Below are 22,207 nucleotides of genomic sequence, written 5' to 3'. Positions count from 1 at the left end.
GTGGCAATTATTATGAAATATTAAAATGCAGGTGCCAGACCTGCAACGCACAAGATGTGTTTTGAGGTAGGAACACACATTAGAACAGTATTTTTTCATTTGTGCCATACAAAACATCAGTGTTCACATTTGTTGAAGCATCTTTCCATTGGAGGAAAACCAGAGTTCTTGACAAAAGTAAAAAATGGCAAAAAAGTATTTTCAATGTCTGTTAAGATTTCAAACCTTGGAATAAGATTCTGGCTTTGATGCTCCCCCCGCCCCCCGAAGGTCAACTCCTTTATTAAAGAGAATAATAGATCATCAGCACCTAAGGTGAACATGGGAAGGCGGCTCTGCTCTTGGGCTTGAATTTCAAAATGTAACAGCTTTGATGCTATGCAGAAATCAATGTCCGGCTATTAAAAAGAAGGGTTCGGTCAGCATGCCAAGGATTATGGAATCTCTTTGCCTCGAGTAAGTACATGCCATCAGATTGTGAGTGATTCTCCAACAAATATTCACTCTGGGGTGTCTAAATGATGAAATTTTACACAGCAGGAAATCTGATTTTGAAGCAATCTACGAATGGTGTATTTTGATTTTTTATTCTGTCTTACAATAAAAAGCACTGCTAAGTAAGCTCCAGCAATTCAATCTTTTACAATATACTGTGTCTCAGCAATGTGACATTTAGTATACATGGTGAAAAATTAGCCAGTTAAAATGTTCCCATCTTTGAAAAAGTAACAGAATCTGTCACAATTAGTTCCTCTTGAGGAGGCGCAATTGGTGGGTCCCTTGTGCTTTGGTGTCACTTCAGTGCAGACGGAGTCCCTGTATAGAAGCCAATCTAGGCCAAAGCACAAAGAGAAGACCTGGCCCCATTCTCTGAGGGAAGTTAGAAATCTACTCTGGGATTATCTGGAGCACACAATGGAGAGTCTGAACACTGGTTTGTTTGGATAAGAGAGAGCATCCCCAGTGCAACTGAAACCAAACTCATACCATGATTAAAACTACAGACTAGCAACAAACACCATCCATAAATGTTATCACATCCAACTGACTCGTCCATGTCGTTACTATGGTTACTGCTAATCGGCGATGTTCTTTCTTCATCAGCCGAGCCATAGTTACATCAGTGAACAACAGTGCCATCTGCTGGATGGTGTTTTGTGAATCAAGAGCTATTTGTTTGTGGATCTGTGTGAATTTGCAGAACAAATGTCTGAAAAATATGAACGTGTGATCCACAAATGCTAGGTCACGATGATATATTTACAAATACACATATATTTGTAAAAACCAACACACAAGTTCCAAAATAGGAAATTTGTATTTGCGGATAGCAAAACACGTGTGCAACTCCTATGCTACAGGCATAGACTTGTTGATCCCCGGCTTGGATGTTGAATCACATGTGGAATCGCCCTTCTTATACCAAAGTTGTCATGGAAATTAAAACTATTATTCAGAGGACCAATATGGACCTTCAACGGAAGAGTTCTGACACCATCAATCTTGACAAAAAAGAAAAGATTAATTACACAGTCCTGAGACATAGCCATGGATATCATGGTGGACAGTTTATAGACCAAAACAAGACCAGTTAATGCCAGATGTAAGATAAACAAGATACAGAGTTACAAGCTTAGAAGAGTAAAAAGTGAAAAATGAAAATATTGTGACGCAGTATACCTTAACTGTTGCAGAGGAAGACAAATTTTTGAACAGATAGTTTTAAAGACAGAAGCCCCTTAGTTTTCAGGTATGTCTGTGTAGCACCAATAGCTCACATAACAATCAAATGATGATACCCTCATTTTGGAGATATAGATAGAATTTACAGGAGTTAAAATTCATATTAGGCTCATAGAATTGCATCTTAAAAAGTGTGATAGCCCTATCAAATGAGGAACTGAAGTTATATTAATGTGATTAACTATGCTCTCCTCATAGCCATCTAACTGCATGTACAAAAACATTAATTTCACCTGCTAAAATCTTCTAGTTCTTGGTCTATTGCTGCTTGAGTTATTGTGAGGTATGTGATGTTTATTTGTCGGCAAAATTACACAAAAACTACCAAACCGTATTTTTGGTGAGGATCAGCATCACCTCTGTTTTCTAACACAACACAACACTTGGTGGAGGATCCAGTCTCTGAATGAGCTTGTTTTGTTGTGTAACTTTGCTGCCGTGACATGTTTATTTGGACCTGCAACAAACTTTTTTAGAAGTTAAAGTTGAAGCAGCGACTCCGGTCTTCTGTAAGCATGTAAAACATTCATCGATTGTGAATCTGAAGCGGCCATTTTTCAGTCTGCCAACTTTGGAGTTTTGGTTACAGTCAAAGCAAAGCGGATATAAATCTTCACTCAGAGTTTGTCACATCCCAAGAATTTGTGTCATTAATAACCAAGCCAACATGAAGGATTAGAACAATCATGGAATAAATAAAATCAGGCCTCTAAACAAATTAAATTGAGTGGTGCTCTCTCATCTCAGATGCTAGGGGTGTTTCCTCACAACACTTTGATCAACAGATCTGGGATCAGTTCAAATGCAACACACAGGGCAAACAGAGCAGAGCTCATTTTAACCATTTTAACCAGTATTCCATACCCTCCTTTTTCTTGATTTCTGCTTCACAAACACGATGTCACAATGCATGCTGTAACAACTCTGCCCAGATACCCCCCACCCCATCAAGCTAGAATAGTTGTATAAAGCCAAATCTTTGCACAGGAAAAACTACAATACCCATTATGATGCATGCACCTTCAAAGAGAAACAATGCATACAGTTTTTGGGATCTTAAGCGTATATTTATCTCAGAAATCAGATGTCAGAGTTCAAGGTGTTGCCACATCAGAGTTGACTGCATTGTTAGAAAACCAGCAGGATGTACTTACTTATCTGATTAGCTAACAATAAACAATATTAGCAATCATTACCAGTTCAACAACGTATTAAAAGGGATTTTGCACTTCTCACTTGGCAGCAATATATTCCCAGACAGAGGTTCAGCAGTACTGTGCCTGACTGATTTAATGACACAAACAATGTATTACACCAGCTTTCGGTACATTTCACACATGGAGTAGCCAACTGGAATGCAGTAAGAGTCCCCTACCTTTAGGGAAGTGCACTATTTAATTCACAGCAACTCTTAATTTAATCAATAACTGGCAAGCATAAGCTTAAAGTGATGTGACTGAGGAAATTACACACACTTTCAGAGCAAAGAAAACAGTGTATTGTAAGTGATTTCAGGTCATTTTTGCAGTTTCCTTCTCCCTGCCTCTCCCATGTAATACCAGAGTGAGACCTCCTGAGCCGACAGTAAGTATCCATAGTTGAGTGAATATGTTTCAGCTCTGTGTTGAAGATTAGTCGCCAATTCTTCTATTAAAGGAGGATTTACTTTCCACAGACAAGAGAACAGTAGAAACATCTATGGGCATTTTACAAAAAGTTTCCATTAAAATAAGATGCCACGTATTTATCAATTTACACTGACTTCTTAGTCAGAAAAATAATGCACCATGTTGCTGGACAGCTGTGTTTATTCGTGGACATACATGATAGCACTCTCAGTGGGGGAGTACAAGGAGGTTTAACCAAGTGTGTGAGGGATTTGGGAATAGAATAACAGGTGGGCAGATTTAAATAGATTAAAGTCTACATATGACAACACAAGCATTGGCACGAAGTCTGTGTTAGCTTGTTGTAGCTGATGGATATCTCTCCCTCCAACCTCAACCTCTTACACAGAGGACAGGTGAACCTTCAGGGGAAACCCAGCTGCTCTGCTTCATGCTAACATACCTCGCCTGCTGCAACAACCACTTCATGACTGATGGTGGAAAACTTGAGGCTACATCAATCTAACAACTGTGTTAATTAATCCACTGACGAGATTACAGGTAATTAATAGCATTTTGCTGCAGGATGTAATCACTTACATTCTGACTGCCCTGCAAACCTGCAGACGGAAGCTCATTAACGCTCTGACAAGTTTGATTGTGCAATGATGGAGCCGGAGGACGATGCATCTCGGAAGAGTTGCAAAGGACCTCTGCTACTTGTGAAACTAACAATGGTGTTTAACTTGAAATTTGTTACTGAGAAATTTCAGTGAATCATGCCTTACTACTGAAGATTGACTAAAGATTTTTCTAATACAGTGAATGGGGATATCCTATGCTAGCCCTGCCCATAGTTCCACCTGCCATGAGAGACTAGCCAAATCCAGATTAAAAACAAAGGGCATCATTTGGATTGTTGACTCCCATCCATCATCCAATCCACCTCCTCTTATTGAGTGGCCAATTTAAAGTCCTACTAGACAAACTAGAACTTCAAAAATAATTACCAGCTAATCCTTTTTTTTCACTTTTTCAGTAATGTGGTCTGACTCATTGGTGATGTCTAAGGAATAAAACAGTATATTACCAGTTGCTGATCCTGGGGCCCCCAGCCAGCATACTGCAGCTGAGCATTTCGCACCTCTGGAGGGTTCAGGTTCCATGTCTCCCTGGGGTGCACAGACAGAGGGGAAAAACCCAATTGGAGAAAAATGAAGACAACTGAACACAAACCCATTGACTGTCTGCTCCCAGCGGTGCAAGCAGCAGTGTAGCAAGTGTAGAACATCTGAGAACAAAGGTTTAAGTGTGTCTATAAATACCAGCTTGGTGTAACAGTGTCACCTCTCTTTATTGGGAAAAGTGTTGTTCAGTGCAGGCTGCTGAATTAGAGGTGCCACTGCCTCTATGTCTCTGTCTGGAGCTGAGGATGAATGAGGTCATCAGCAAGGTTTTTTGGCACATTACCACTTGGTGGCAGCACATAAATATATTTTAACAAGAGGTAGGGACAGGGGTGTCATACGGTGACCTGATAGTCACAGGTAATTAAGTATTGCATATAAAACAGATAGTTCACAAACACATTGAGTGCTATGAAGAAATGGACTGATCTCCGAGAGGCATGAAGTTAAATATGAAGCATCCTTCTCAGCATTTCTAGCTGGACTAACATAGAACATTAGAACATTTTTATAGTGAAAAAAATTAATGGAGCACAACACAAAAGTTTGAGTACCTCATGAGATTTTACCTAAAAAACAAATAGCCATGGTTTCACATGCTAATTAGCCTGATAAGTTTTTACAGTCATGTTTAGAAGAGGGCAGGTGATGCAAATTTCAAAGCTTTGGAAAGAGCACGACTCCCAAAACCGTTCTCTAAGTAGCTGCCTAGAACTCTGAATTAAAAGTACCAAGAGCCACAAAGAGGGAAAGGGCACAGAAGTTCATAATGTAATTAAAAAAGAAAGTTAATAGCAACTTGGAGGTCAAGTTGAAGTCTGGGAGACCAAGAAAGCTTTTCCATGAAGAGAACAGCTTATAGGATTGCCATTTTTGACTGAAGGACATGGTGCACTGCTCCAACCACATCCACACAAAGCTCAACTGTCTCAATTTTCAAAAATAGCCCTGTGGAATTATGAAGGTTTAATAGAACTGTTTGGAGAAAAAATAAATGCAGAATGAAAACTACTACTATCCAGCTGTTAAGGACACAGCTGGATCGATCAAATGTCACTGAAAATCTGTGGACAGAGCTTAAAGAGTGGAGAGTGCCAGGCAGCCCCAGAATCATACAGAACTCAAGGCATTGTACTGAAAGAGTGTTTGAAAATCCACCAAACAAGATATGAAACACTTTCAGCTGCTACAAAAATCGTTTGCAAGTGATAATACTCGCCATAGGGGGTGCTACTATGTACCACGGGATGCCTAAGCTTTTGCTTCAGGCTCTTTTCTTTTTCAATTATTCCTGAACTGCAAAAGATAGAAATGAAATGGGAATATTGTTTGAAATCTGAAAGAAATGTCATTTTTAACTTCCTGTCTTTTATAAATCAGTTAATCTTTTATCAGTCAGCTGTTCATGTTAACAGGAATTTTGACAAAGGGGTTCCTAAACTTTTTTTACTGAAATGTTGAAGCAGTTGATTAGCTTATTTGTCAAGATTGAGAGCAATAGTTCATGTTATGATTAACAGTTTCAACAAAATTTACTTTTAATGGAAAGAAATTAAGATCAGACAGGGAAGCCACTGGGAGAAAACATCTGGAATGCTTCTCTAATTATTGTTATTCTCACCAGGCCTTCCAACACCTCTACATTCAGATCAGATCTACTTTATTTGTCCAATGAGCGCAATTTATTTTCAACATAATAAAGTCTGTAAAGCTTCAAAAAGAAAACTTTGTGGGAACTAGCATAGCAAAAAGGCTGATTATTTTAAGAAATATGTCTGCTCAAAGTAATAGTTGAATGTCTGTTGTTACAGAGCTAATGAAGAGGTGACAGAGGTGGATAACATCTGCATATGTTTCAGTCACTGAGTGTGATTTGAGACCACAGAATACTTGATAGCCCATTCTCCTCAGAGGTAGCCTTTGTGCAGGTTTGGAAGTAAACAGTAGTTCATTCAAGGTGTTTTGTGGGAGGAAGTTACGACAAAAAGTGTGAATGGGATTCTTTCAGGAAAGATCAGGTGAGATATTACAGGATAATATGATAAAGCATAGTGTAAATGGGACAAGGCAGCTCTGACGCCCACTTACGGAGTTTCCAGACTGCAGATGATGTAGAAGGCCGTGTATAAATGCTGGTATACCTGAAAACAGAGACAGGGAAGGAATTACATAAAACCACTCCATCTGAACTTATTTTAATCTCGGTTGACTATTCATTTGTTGTTCTTCCATGTAGTATAATCACTAATGCATTCAAAGTCTGAAAACTGTTTTTTCTTTGAAAATGACAAAAACACAAACAAGATTAACACAGAGGATAATAAATAGTTTGAACATAAAAATAAAAAGGGATACAAGTATCTTAAGTATCCTAAAAGTATTTAAGCACTTATATAAAATCTAAAAAATACCAGTACAATTTGTAAGAACTGGCCCCTGAGGCTGAATCAGACCATGCTGTTGTCTATTTTCTATTTTAAAAAACTTCCCCAAAACGTCCAGTCACTTAATATTCTCATCTTACTGCAGTAAAATATGTGAAAGCAATAAAGGTTCATGATTCATTCATAGGTTCATCATTTACTCATGAATATTTGTAATATATTATATTTGCTCAGAATTTCATTGTTAGGTGCGTATGTGGTTTCATTTGGAGACGCTTTGTTAGAGTAATGAGAACTCCATCATAATGTCCAGCCTTAGATTACATCTACATCAAAATTACATGAGGTTTCTTAAGACACAAGCATCATCCTGTGTGTAAACCATGACAGTGACATCATTGTTGGGTGTGGTTACAGCTGCACACTTTCAACCACACCCAATGAGGGATTGTGGATGAGATTTAAATGTTAGATCAAAGCAATTTGAGCTCATTTTGATCCATTAAACCATTTTGAATTTTCTCACACTTCTGTATGCATGCTTTAAAGCCAATGTACAGCTAAACTCAAACTCGCAATTTAGATGTTCTGATTTGCTTATTTGTTATGCAAATAATCTGCAACAGGTCAGTAACATGATGGGGCATAAAAGGAACACCTTAGAGAGGCAGCAAAGTATATCCTGCAAAGTATACATATGTGAACAATATCCAACAATGCCACTTTCTTCTCTGGGCCAACGCTCACTCAAAATGGATGAGAGCAAACTGTTCATATGGGCAGACTAATTAAGATATAAAATATATAAAAAATTGGAAACCATGCACTAAAGAGGGACCATCCAGCTTGTTATCAGCACTCATTTAAATAATAAAAAAATAAAAAAACTGCATCTCTGATGATATGGGGGTGAATTAGTACCTATGGAAATGGCAACTTGCACATCTGACGAGTCTGTGAGCAGTCCAAACCTTTTATCTACGGAAAACATTTGGAGCATCATAACACACAAAATAAAACAAAGAAGACCCAGAACTGTTGAGCAGGTAGAATCCTATATCAGACAAGAATGGGACAACATTCCTCTCCCCAAGGTCCATCAACTGCCCTCCTCAGTTCCCAGATGTTTATAGACTGTTGTGATAAAAAGCAGGATGGTACATATGGTCCTGCACCAACTTTTTGAACACCATTACCACCCTCTCAGTAATGACAGCAAATCCACTGAGAGCAGGAAGTAGCAGTACATTTCAAGTTCCATGCAGGGCTCTGCTCAAATCTTTCCTGCACAACAGATGCTAGGGATGAGAGATGTTTCCAGGAGAAACTTAAAGGAAAACAGATCTGTCATGAGCCAAGTGCATAATGATGTTGTGTACATTCAATTTAGCTTCATTTCGAGAACGGAAAAAATCCTGAAATGATCTCCAACAATCATCTATTATCTTTGAAATCTCAAATATTCATGAGCAGTTATGCAGTAATATTTCTAAACAATAATAGCTTTTACATGTTCTTATATTCTGCATCTATATTCATGAGGGGTGCACAAAGGTAGTAAGTCACTTCCCACTTGGGACACATTTACATTCAAGATTTGCAAGTGTCATTATGGAAGCACAATGTATGATATGCATCTGATCTCCACTATTTGTTATAGAAATAAGTATTCATGAATGTGCGATTGTGTGCAGCAACATTGAAAATATAGGAGGAATAACTGTCATCTATCAAAGTGATAGAGCTTTGGATTGATAATAAATGCAAACACATGCAGTGCAACACACTCCAGTGTGTCATAATGTTTTCTATTTATCTCAGGCAATAACACAAGATTGTATATCTGCAGACTTTCTTCATAGACTAACAACAGGAACAAATTCTCTTTACGGCATCTCAGTGAGGCAGAATAAAGTGAACACAAACACCATCTAGCCAAATGATTCAATATATCTGATCTACCTTTATTAGGAGCTGAAAAGCTTTGATGCATATCGTGGGGCTGGTGGAGCTGATGCAGTCATGGGACACGTTCTTCTACAACTGCATAGAAATGATAAATTCCAAGCCAATACCTCCTGCTCTCACTGTCAATCTAATCTCCGTCTCTGCAAGCCTGTGCAGCACCGAGGGGTTTGTTTGTGTTTCTGCCTCCCTCGCTACAGTGCTGCTCGGCTGTGCTAGCCCCCGCCGCCATCGCTGACAGGCAGCGGTGTGCGACAGGCCTTCACAACCCACCATGATTACTCCCCCCCCCCCCCCCCCCCCGCCTTCACTCCACTGGAAGCCCCCCCCATTCCCATACTGAAGCGCCTGACATATTTGGCTGTCAGTTTGCTAATTCAAAAAACAAGCAAACAAATAAGAAGCTCACCGGAGCAACGTTATAGGCCAGCAGCACATGCTTCATGTCGGGGGACACCTCGTACTTGCTGGCTTTGTACATTTCCTGTGAATGAGAGAAAGACATAAGGAAAAAAAATACACAGACAAAAAGATGAGACCTTTAACCATGCGTGGTGTTTTCATTAAACTAGTCTTTAAATGCCTGCCTTTGACGGATTGCTTGGCTCCTGAAGCAAATGGGGGTTGCATTAATCTTTGCACTACGGCTTGGCGATTTGATGGCAGACATAATGTTGTGTATCGTCACCCAAACTATAGCAGCTCTCTTGCTACATCTCTATCTTGATGTTTGCCCACATAACCAAGCCCAAAGTCTTACATATGCAGTTCACATTTCACTGAAATAATGGATTATTTGATTAAGTTTTGTAATGAAAAGGGCTCTGGGGGCTTTGATTTGCTGACCCTGAAAGAACAGTTTTAATTTATTTCATGGGCACTCATAGTCAGCCCTTTAGTCCCGTGGTTGAAAAAAAGCAGAATAAGAAATAGAATAAGGTGAATAAAATGACAAATTACTTACAAATTTCTTGTTATGCACCAAGATGGTTTGCTCATCTGTGTCAACGTTGAACTTGACGACATCTCCATTGTGGTTACGGTATAATAGCTCATTACCTGTAAGGAGAGAGGGGAGACAGAAAGAAGATGGATGAGGGCAAAGTTAGTCAAACCATTTAAAAAACAGAGAACAGAAATAATTAAGTTAATTTATTCTCCAACTGCTAAATCCATTTCATGTCTCAAGCATCCTGCAGCTCCTCCTATGTCCAGCACAATTGGGTGATATGATGACTCAAGCCTGTCCTGGATTGACTCTAGGGCCTCCACCAACCTGGTTGTGCCTGGTGAACCTCAAAAGAGGGGTAGACCCTGTTAAGGTGCCTGAACTACTTCAACTGGCTCCTCTACATTAAATAGTGGGTCTGTACCCCATGGGCCTCATTTCTGAACCTTGAGTATACATTTTTCTAAATTCTGTCTTCTAGTGTCTTCCATGGCCAATTGGTCTTGGGTGATTTCAACAACAATCAAATATACCAAACTGGACAAAGGGATTGAGAAAGTTGTCATTATGCAAATATTTGGAGTATCTGGGATCTTCATTTATAGTCAGACATAGGGTAGAGTTAACCTGTCAAAACCAGGTGGCTGGATTGCCCACACAAAGCAGTTTATGATAATAAGAGGCCATAACTGGGACCACCAGCTGCGAGGTCTGGGTAGGCTCTGGTGTAACAGAAGAGAGAGTATGGTCAAGAAAAACATGAATTGCTTATTTCGGGGATTAAGTAAACAACTCAAGTCAAAGAGTGTAAGAGTCTTTTTTCACAAGTAGGATGGAGCAGTAGACCCACAGGTGGATTGGGACAGTGGCTGGGGGAAGGTAGTTAAAGGTCACATCACTTTGCAATGCACAAAAGACTTATGCCAGAACTGTTACTAGAGGACATAGTTGCAATATTAGTTGTTCTACAGTTTCAAATTCCTCTTCTCCTTCGCCAGCTCTGTCATCAAGTTTATTAATTCAGAGTTTGTTTAATTCCAACAACTCTTAACACCTTTAAGACCTTTTTGGTTGTTATTTCCTACACTCTAAACTATATCCCTTACAGCCGGCAGGAAGTATTGCACATCTCAGATTTATATGACTATATAGGACAACTCACACAAGCAGTTTCACATTGGTGAAAACAATATTCTCAAGTGTCTCTGTTGACAAACCAGAAAAATTAGGAGGCAGGAGAGGGGGGCGGATGGCATCATTATGTACATTGTTTTCAAAGATGGGAAGCCAGAACAAGACCAGCACACAACAACACTTTACGAAAACACTTCTCGGCCCAGCAGGGCTATTGCCAGAGTGTATCACGGCCACTTAAAATAAGCCCTCTGTTTTGTATGCATCTCAGCAGTAGCTCAGCGCTTTTCTGCACTAAAAATATGTGACAGCCAAAAAGAAAATCTTTCTTTTTTTCAATTGTCAAAAGAACACAAAGAAATGGTCTGTTTTGCATGAAAAGTTGCAGTAAAAAGATAAGATGGAGATAAACCAGTGGTCAGAGAGATTTATTTTCGGTATTTTGCTGTGACACTTACTGTTTAATTGTATATCATAAACAGGGCACAAGGCAGGATTCTGTACAAGTTACAAAAAGCGAATCTGGTTTAAAAGCAAATATTTTGTCATGAAATAGGTATGACCTTTATTAAATGTCAATGGGATTTCAAGTCAGGCTTATCTGCGATCCATCAGTGCCAAAATTAACTATGTTTTTCAACAAACTCAATTGCAATTATCTACACACCACTTAATGGCAATGATAAGTTTGGCAAAATCAAAACTAAAAACATGGGACTGAAGCGCATGGTTGTACAATTGAAGTTATAATGACAAGCATTGCACATTTGGCTTCAAATGTTCTTCAGACTTCTTTGGTTGCAACACTCAAGTCATTTATCACTCACTAACTCAGCTACAATAATGTCAATAAATTTTATCAATGTAAAACAACTAGATTTTGAATTAAGCATCACTCAGTCCTGATTGGTGCTTTAACCAACGGTGTCATGCCCATACTGGAGTTGTGTGAAGAATTCAGATGTGAAAATGAAAAGACTTTTTTTTGCCCCACATGCACCCAGGCACTTTTTGTACATCCAACTTTTGTTGAAGTGGAATCAGACTCACTTGATGCTATAAAATGTCACATATATCAATTTATTTCAATATACGAGCGTCCAGCAGTTAGTTCAGCACACTAAAGGAAATTCTTGAAGAGAGCCATTATTTGACAAATGTATGAAAGTTCATACAGCTCCTCATCTATCAGACTTTTATCAGGGTAGGATCCATTTAATATCGCAACTGCCCCTTTTCACCTTCAATCTATCTGTGCTTCTCCGTCTTATTGCTTTAGTGATGCATAGGCGCACGAACAACCACGCCATTTGGCGATGTAATTAGAACCCAGAGATTGTTATGCAGAGTGCTCTCTATCTGCTAGCATATCTAATTGTCCATTAGAGGTGACAGAATTACCATCACAATGGCTTTAATGCAGAACGTGCTTTGGATAGCATTTTCAAACAGTTTTAGATTGACATAGCCAAACGTCCCCTCAACAGCTTTTGTCTCCTTGTTAAAAACCACTGGCATGCTAACAAGGGTGAAAAATAGACTCCATCCATAGAAATCATGGTGATAAATAAAAGGATGCTTCTTTTTTCACCCTGAGTTATAACTTTACTTTGACTCTCTTCGACATCTTGATAAACGGTCTACTTTTATATATGAAAAAGTAATTGCAAAGTTGGGACACGAATGAGTAAAAAGATAAGATGGTGATAAATAAGTGGTCAGAGAGATGGACTGGGTTTTACTTTGCTTCGTAACTCACTCTGTTTTCATGGTTGTGCTTCTGCTTAAACTCAGATACCTGAGTCTCTTTAAGATGCCTTTTTTCATCTTTATCTCTCACCGATTTACTAATCTTCATCTTCTTTAGCCACATGCCTAAAGACACCGCAGATATACCATAGATCTTTAAAATCCTTCTCATCATTTCCGCCATATAAGCCCTCCCGCTAAGCTCATCATTTTATACCTTATCATCCCTCCTTCAACTCTCCAACTCTTCTGCTCTTTCAAATACATGTTCTCTTACAGTACCCAAGGCATTATGTCTTCCCGTCAGTCTCTTTCTAGCTTTCTCTCTTCTACTCTACCTTCCCTCACTGTGCATCTGCCCAGGGCACTGTTTTCTCCTCTGATCTATACCTTTCCAAGGCAGTATGTCTTATTAATACTACCTCCTGCCCTGGGCAAAGCCAAGCCTTACTACTGGGAGGCAGAAGGAGAACCAGGCAGAGGCATACAAAACTAACAGAGGAGGGTCAATGCTTTACACAGAGTTTGTTGGGTTTAGATTGGAGTATGGACTTAAAGTTGACATTTAATGTGATGTTTACATTTAATTTGACTTTTATTTAATTGTAGACGGTATTTTTGCATCTCAGGTTCCTGGTTCCTGAAAAATGTTGGGAGTGGGACAATTCAAGTAATCACTATTTGGCCACTTCAAACTTTACCATGCAAAAAAGAAGCCTTATCTGGGATTAATGGAATTTAAATGGATACAGAGTGCTCTGGAGCAAAGACAAAAAGGACCATCTAGGCTGTTATTACCAAAGTCCAAAAGCCAGGCCCTGTGATGGTATGGGTTTGCATCAGAGCATTGGATCAACCTTACTTACACTCCTGTGACGGCAGCATTAATGCAGAAAAGTTTGTTGAGGTTTTAGAGCAACACGTGTCATCTTCAAAATGGCATCTTTTCCAGGGATGTCAAAATATTTTTAACAAGACGATGCAAAACCCCACTCTGCACAAATTACAAAGGCATGGCTGCGAAAGAAGAGGGTATGGGTACTGAAAACAATGGCAGCTATGTACTATTGTACACCGTGATATATGTTTGCAGGATAAATGGGACAAAATGAGAACTTAAAATGCTTTATCACTCTGTGTCCTCAATGCCAGAAGGCATTTAAAGTGCTGTGAGAAGGAACGGCAACATTACAAAGAGCTGAAAGTCTTTCTTTCGGAATGTGTTGTAGGCCTAAAATGACAAATGGATGACCCCAATAAATGAAATCGACAAGACAATCCATTAAATATCTTTGGTGCAAACTTTCTGCACTTACATAATAGTCAGAGTTATTTTTCAATTTACTTGCACTTCCGATACTGTCACATCTTGTTAAGATCTGGGGTTGTACAAAAATCATCTCCAAGTTAATTTACCTTCAGCTGCAGTGGTTGCTCATTCCTCTATCCATCTATAGCCATCTTCTATATCCATCTCCACATTCCACACTCTTTTCATGAAGGCATAACTCTTATTTATTCTTCTTGGATGACAGGGTTGAAACCTTTCAGGTTGGTTATGACCGAGGAGGTCCAAAGAGCTGGATCAATCAAGAAAAACTGTCCTAACCCTACATAGATATGTGTTGTTTCTGCATCACTTGGTGTAATTTACTTTGAGAAAAAGCCATCATCAGCAAACTTTAAAATGTATCTGAAGAGAACAGATCATTTGGAAATGTCGTGTCATTTTAAGCTTGCAAATGATAACTTGTATACAACAGCTGGAGTGGATTTACTGCTCTAAGAGCCCTCATCTCCCACCGTAACCTTGACATAATACATCATCATGTGATTACACAACACGCTGGAGCGATTGAAATAGCCGGTTTCTCTAAGCTATGTTGTTAGCTGTGAGGTGAGCCAGGTTACAGTGTTAAGTTCTGGATGAAATGGGATTTTTCTTGCTGGTTCCACATAATGTGTCCATGCCCATGGCTGCAGATGATGACTTGCTTGATGGAAGTGACACAAGCTGCTGTGGGAAAATTATAGTGTATCTTTTAAGTATCCAATGCAGCAACAAAGGCTCATTGGCTTAGATGTACTGTGGCATAAAGGTTAACAAAACATTTAATCAGAATTTTAATTAAAAATTCCCTCCATTATATCTCTAGTAATTGAGTTTTTTCTCATGTCTGGCTTTTAAAAGGAAGGATCCCTTGATAGATGATTAAATTTTTCTATATGCTGCAAAGCTCTGAAGTCAGCAACATGAAATCTGAAATCCATTTTTCACAGACTTGATAAATGAGCATACAAGCAAATGAATGGCAGAACAAACAAATGGGCAAAAACCAGAGGTGGAAACCACCCAACGCGCAGCCAACCTGCTTTTGGCCAGTTCTCACAGTGGAAGTCATTCGTGTTTATCAGGAATGCCAATCATTGTTGCCTGCTCGCTTCATTACTCTCTTCCTCTTCAGCTTCTCAATTCACTGCTGGGGTTGAAATACAGCTTTACCAATTTATTTCTGCTTCATGCCATTTAACTCTGGAAATACAGATAATGTTTTTTTTCTGTCTCATTATTTGGTTTACTTGGACCTTGCTTACCTCAAAACACCATAGGGGTCTAAGTCTAATTTTATCCTTAAAAGGGGAGTCTATTGATATCTCAGAGAGATCAGCTCTATGATCAAAGAATGGCAACTTTCTTATGAGAACCTTCACATCAGGGTCCTGTAAATAAGCAGCTTAAAACCAACAGACCTCTTTGATCTACAGCACAGTCTCAAAGTTTTCAAACTATCAGATTTTCACAGACTCTCTAAAAGATGATTGACAAGATAGCCATCCAAAATTACATATTTATGAAAGAAAAATAAACATGTGATCAAAATAATTCAAAGAAAAAAAAAATGTTGAAGTTTGATCTTTAAAACACATGTTTGTGGGCATGAACAATGAGGACACAGAGAAAGAGTTATTGTTTCTCTTGTTGGGAAAGGTTACAACAGTGAAGGGAAGTCAAACTGATACTTGAAATGGAAATTTGATTAATTGGCAAGTATAATCGTAATTTAATTGGACTGCTGTTCTTGTCCCAGTATAAAATCACAGGAGAGAAATCAATTTGTTGACAGAAGTATGTCCAATTCTACTATATAAGCGGTGATAGACCACCTGCCAGTTTGTTAGTTCTCGACTTTTTCCATTAACCTATTTTGTCATGGACAACAATTTAGCAGAAAGCAAAAAAATACCACATTGAGTGGTATATTGGAAAGCTATACGTTTAAATTTTTCTTTACTTTAAATAAATTAAATGCATGAATCCCTTGTGGCTTTTTGTAGATGGAACAACACATTCACACGTTCTGAATCATACTGGCCAATTACACAATAAAATGTCAGGACATCTGTTAGTGGATTGAAACTACAGATAAAGTGAGTCGTGCAGCAGGATAATGACCAAAAGCAAACAAGTCACTCTAACAAAGGTTGGGTTAAGTAGAAAAAAAGCTGATGTTTTGAAATGGCCTAGTTTAAGTCCTGAAGCAAGCAGTTCATGTGAGGAGACACACCAGCATCCCAAAGTTGAAGCTATTCTTGGAGGAATGGGATAAAATTCATCACAGCTGATGTGCTAAAAAGTTACTGGAAACAATTACTTTCAGTTATTGTTGTAGAAATCACAGCGGATACTAAAAGCACTTTGAAGCGCCACAGCAGATAAGACAGACTAAAATATATGACTTTCTGGAGTGCAGAGCCAGAAATCAAAGCCAATTAGATCTATCACTGATTGTGGACTGCACGATTTTAAAGAATTATTACATTTTTGCTAATATAACAGGTTACAGTCCTGATAAAGGCATTGCTATACTGTAAATAACACAGTTTGACAGCAAATAAATATAACAGAAAAATCCAACAAGCACAATGTTTTGATACTAAATAACAACGCTTCATGGACCAAAACAATGGAAAGCAGAGGGTCATAGGTACTTGCCAGGACACGGTGTTTGGTACTGTCAGACCAATTCAATCCATGTTTATTACCTCTGAAAAAAAACGCCATCTTTCTCCCAAAAGAGCTTACAGGTGTTTTCAAAACCCCTCCACTGACTTACTTTAAACCCCCAAGCTTTCTGTCATCTACAAACTTAATTTGCAATTAATTCTTATGTATTGTATTACTGATTAAGCTCACTGCCTATGAGGTAATGGTCATTTTATGCCAGCTGTTCATGCATCTCCCATAAACCCGCATCCTGTGTCGCTCTTTGATCCACAACACTCTAATTTGATCTAGCTTTGTGCTGAATGTGTGTTAGTGCAGCAGTAGTGTGTTTCCTTGTGCCTGGAAACTGATGACTGAACTTGAAAAAACATGAATGTGCTCATAATTAAGCTCATTAGGGAGGCTAGCACCCGTAAAATAACAATTATAACAACAATAATGACAACAGTATCCACAACATTAGTAAGGTTATCTTGTTTGTAAGGCTATACAAGCTCTTAGAGTTCCCTCACTAAGGGAACAGACACAACTTATCTAAATTATCAATAGTAATTATAAAGATATCCAGCTATACCATTTAAACACTCTACAGGCATATAATATTTTATTTGCATATACATGAGAGAAAATACTCTTGAAACTTGAACAAATGTATTTGTAGTGTGTGAGATACCCTGGAAGCCTCTAGCTACAGTATAAGCTGCACAGCTAACAGCCTCTCTACTATGTTACACAAACACAGTTAAGCTAACAATTCTTAATGCAAGTATTTCATGGATGGGTCATGCCAGTGCAACAGGCATTACAGGCATTCAATTAAAATGATTCTGCCATTGGTAATGTACATCTCAGAGCACCTTATGAGTAAAGACTTCAGATGGTCGATTTTTAACTTCAGCAACTGAAAAGTAAACAAAAAAAGTGAAATAAGAAAATAACGTCCGAAAGTAAACATGTGCAGGCTTCATTGTGCACGTTTGTGTGTGTAAGTATTAAACTTCTGTTGTTAATCAACACTACAAACTTTGTGCTATAAAACTTTGAGAAGAAAGCTGAAAACTGCAGATGAAGCATCTCTAAAACACTGGACAATTGCCAGTGGAAAACAATCCCTGGTCTGCTCCAGAGGCTGAGCTTTAGATCATGAAAGTTACAGCATTAAGTCTGACATCCTTCTTCACACTTTAACAATACATCTTTTAAACTGATTGAGGGTGTCCAATCAAGCAGAAGTTTGATCGCAAATCAAAAGCTTTTTGTGAGACTTTCCATTACTTAAAAAGAACCATTTTTACTTAAATTTTGACTGAAAACAACAAAATACACTTATCAATATGTGTAATGTCGTCATCACTGCGAGTGAAGTATCTATTTTTAATATTTTTAGTTTATTTTTTTGTCTACCGTTTCACTCACTCACCCACTAAATAGAGCTCACTATATAGAGGATTCACAAGAAGTTAAGGGCATACAGCTGCATATACATTACGGACAATATGTGGTGCACAGTTATGACGCACTACTGCATCCGAGCAAAGTTTGACAGGACAGATACACACCAAATTTGAGATGGACAGCCCAAGTTTGGTGGTTTTGGTTGAAAAGATGTTACAGTCAACGTCCCTCTCCAGTGCGTTGACATAAAAACTTTATAACAGAAATCTTTTTTTTTTTTTTACTTTAAAATAATACTGTATCCACCTATGCAAGAATTACCTGCTGCTGTAACGAAACAATTGTCCATATACTAATAAAAAACAATGAAAATACAATGGTGAAAAGTGAGCAAAATTGCAACTTACCCTTAACATGTTTACTGTTGAGGCTGACCAAATATTAAATATAGCTTCTGTATATATTTTACTAATTATTTCTCAAATCCTGCATCTCAGACAGGAAAAGAGACTAGCCATTTCCTAGATAAGATGTCTGAGGAGTATTATTGTGCTTTGGTATGCTCAACACGCCAGAAAATCACAACAATTAGGTGTAAATGTTAGCGGTAACTAGAGGTTTGTAGCATTAGCATGCTTTGTGAGCTCTACACTGCTCCAGCTCCAGTGCAGCAGCTCAAAGTCACGCAATGCTTACTTTTAAAAGTTATCACACTAAATTTTGGTCTGCCATGTGACAATCTCAGTAGAACATTTCGAAAGCACTGCATTTACTTTATAGTAAATGTTTGAACTGTTTGAACACTTCATTGTCTAGAGGCAACGTCAGAAGTAACATTGAAAAATTTGTCGTGGCACACGCCAAACCGGTTGTATAATTTCAACATATATTTCATAGCTTGTTGCTAATAACTAATAGAACTTTCCAGTGGGGAAAGAACATCTAAATTTGGGCCAAGAATCCATGGATGAACCATCAAAGACAATTGGATATTTGCACCTATTGTCTTAAATGACGTTATGATTACACAAAAGTTGATTGTCTGCTGCAGTGAATGAACACTAGATACTTACTGTGGGTATGCGGGCTAATTTGATATGTCTCATTGGTAAGATGAAGACCCATTGCAGAACGTCATTAAAAAAAGCCATTTACATCATTACTCACATTGTGTCGTTGGGGCAAAGCTATGAAAAGACAATAAGGGACTGAGACAACTGGATAATCTTCTCCAAAGTGAGTCCTTTACATAAACATTAGAGATGAGAGGTCGTGCATCATCCGGAAACAAGGTAATTCTCGATTGTACACGCACACAAATTCACACATTGATTAAACAAACATGCTCCACTCATTTTAATCAGAGTCATCAGTCCCACCCCAAGTCAGAGTGATAGCATTTTTGCATAGCTCTGACTCATCAATTGCTTTACAAATGGCTCTCCCTTCACCATATTTAACAAACATAAGTGCAACAAGAGAAATCCTGGAGCGGCAAACAAAAAGGAACGGGGCCATTACAATAGCAAACAGCTGTTCGGAGAGCCTCTATCATGTCCCACAGGGCCGGCTTCACCTTGATGGTGTGAGGATAATGTTGATGTTGTGTTTGTATGATTCAGATGGACTGGTTAAAAAAAAAAAATATATAAAATACATCTGTGAGATATCAGTCGTGCCTGCTAACAGCAATTACCTAACAAGGGAGACTTAGAGAAAACTGCAGAGCACGATTTGAATACAGATGAAGAGCTCGGAGTAAAGCGGTTTATAGAGTTTGTGTAAGATATATCTCAGAACTACAGGACTGAAGTTCTTTGGGGCTGATACAGACTGATTTGCCCATTGTTTCCGATTACAATATGGGAACCATGAACAATGCAACATAAATACCCAAAGCCACAAGATATCAGTCAGGTGATCAGATTTTATTTTCTTTTGAATAAGCTATCAGTTTATGCAAAATCTCTATTTCTTTATCATGTAAACTACAGTTAGAAGGTTAACATTAAAACCAGACAGATAGAATTGGATTCTGATTTTACTGTTTGCAATATTTTTCAACTCCCAATACATTTAATAAAAGGTGGGATTCTGACAAAAAAACAGCTTGATAAAAAAAAAAAGAATCAAATGAAGATATCTGTGATATGCACACTTCTGTGCCTCTGATGAAAATGTCAGTTAAAGTGAGTAAAAGATTAACTAATATCCAAAAGACATAAAAAAATAGATGAAACATCCAGTTAAACATTTTAAGTGAGATTGATGTACTGCTTTAGCTCTGTACAATTTAACACTGAAAGAATGGAAGTGAGAACCATGCAAAAGTTTGTCTCCTTCGAGAAATTTAAAGCAACACTAGAGAAGTTTGTGAACCTTTAAATTCTGTGCTTCTGACTTGTTTTGAAGTTCATTAACCTTAAACCTTAAGGCCTTAAACTCCCCTAAAGCACCTAAGTCAGCCCTTACCGCAGTTCACAACTTTGGTTTCCAGCCCTGCGCCACATTGTTTTGCTTCACGGTCACTGAACATTTTTGTGTTTTTTGACTGTGTCTGTGATCACTTCAACGCGACAACAAATTCCCTTCAAGATAATATTTAAAAAAAGTGTTTTCAGGTAGTTTTATTCATTTGAAATGTAATTAATAAATTAAAGGTGGAGGTAAAGTTATGCGACTCTAAAATTGTCCCGAAGAGTGAGTTGAGCGTGTGTGTGGTTGTGTGACTCATTTGTCTCTGTGTGGCCCTGTGATGGACTGGCGGCCTGTCCAGGGTGTACCCTGCCTCTCGCCCGATGACAGCTGGGATAGGCTCCAGCCCCCCCCCCGCGACTCGATTGACAGATTAAGTGGGTATAGAAAATGGATGGATGGATGGATGGATGGATGGTAAAGTTATGATTAAGAAGACCAAAAGACTTTTTAGAGCCAAATTCTTACAGAAGTTGATGGAAGATTAAAAAATATTAAAGGAAACGGAGTTTCATTAACCAAACTCCCCCCTGACTGTTAATGTGGAGTGGACTGATCATGTTTTGGGCTTGTGCCTCCAGTAGCACAAGACATTTCTGGAGTAGAGGGCAGTATGGATTTAATCAAGTACCAACAACTTCTTGAGGCAAACATGAAAAATTATATATTTTAGCAACAGGATAACAATTATGTTCAAGAGCAGCCAATTCTATTTCAAAGTGGAGACAATTCTGTACATTTCACAAAAGCAACTCTTATTCATATGCCTTATTTAAATCTAAATAGGATCTTCTGCCTCGCTGCAGTTCAAACAATGTGATCATTTCTGCAACTTTGTTAATTAGTGTCTCATTGTCACCGAACTTGAGGATTTCCTTTTCAGTCCATATAAGTACAAAGCTCCTGTAGTTTACCTGAATTCTTGACTAAAAAGCTTTATCCAGTTATTCAACTATCAATAATTTTTCACAAATGAAGAGTAGCACATTCAGTTTATATATGTTAAATGTATACATTAAAATACACAATGATATTCTAATTAACACGATAGACCCTTTTATGTAAACCTCTAAATATTTCATGTAGAATCTACCCTGTCTGTGTGTTTTGTACCAAGCTGTGATAAGTTATATTCACCTCCTTAAACTGGTATAATCTAAAGATCTTGTTTAATTCTACATCCTTAAGATAACATTCTGCGACCGATGATTTGACAATTTTTGTACCAACACGCTGACAATGTGACATTCCGAAATAATTACCAAAACCTATCATCAACTTTTCTTTATCATGAGTTCTCAGCTCTCTGCTTCACTCGTATTTTTGGCAAATATGTGTGAAATTGTTTTTTCTTTTTACACCTAAACTGTCCAGCACCCCAACCTCAAATTTAAGCTGTCTATTTTCTTCAGACTGAGCTCTCAGTCATGTTTGATATGGGCGAATTGCCTCATGTGCTACTTTCTATCTGATCAATTGCAACTCTGAATGTTCAAAACTTATAGTTTAAAAAAACATTGACACACATAGGAGATTTAGTGGCACATTGGCAGTTTAAACAGCCTTTTGTTCAGACAGGAACACCAGCACAGCTGTGAAGAGGCCCACTTGAA

At 38.2% G+C, this 22,207-nt stretch overlaps 1 protein-coding gene across 5 annotated transcripts in view; it reads right to left on the bottom strand.

Annotated features, from left to right (window-relative positions):
* The window catches only part of LOC140284737 (A-type potassium channel modulatory protein DPP6-like), a 236,913-nt gene that overhangs the window by 27,470 nt on the left and 187,236 nt on the right, over positions 1–22,207 (bottom strand). For all 5 annotated transcript variants that reach the window (XM_072378720.1, XM_072378722.1, XM_072378721.1 and 2 more), the window contains 4 exons: positions 9,851–9,945; positions 9,296–9,370; positions 6,626–6,678; positions 4,441–4,522 (listed from right to left, as the gene is read on the bottom strand). In XM_072378720.1, coding sequence (XP_072234821.1) covers positions 4,441–4,522; positions 6,626–6,678; positions 9,296–9,370; positions 9,851–9,945 — 305 coding nt within the window. The remainder of the gene's footprint in view (positions 1–4,440; positions 4,523–6,625; positions 6,679–9,295; positions 9,371–9,850; positions 9,946–22,207) is intronic.

Source organism: Leuresthes tenuis, unplaced genomic scaffold, assembly GCF_036924035.1.
Source record: "Leuresthes tenuis unplaced genomic scaffold, fLeuTen1.0.hap1 SCAF_24, whole genome shotgun sequence".
In the NCBI taxonomy this organism is placed as follows: domain Eukaryota; kingdom Metazoa; phylum Chordata; class Actinopteri; order Atheriniformes; family Atherinopsidae; genus Leuresthes; species Leuresthes tenuis.
This window is presented reverse-complemented; position numbering and strand designations above follow the sequence as displayed.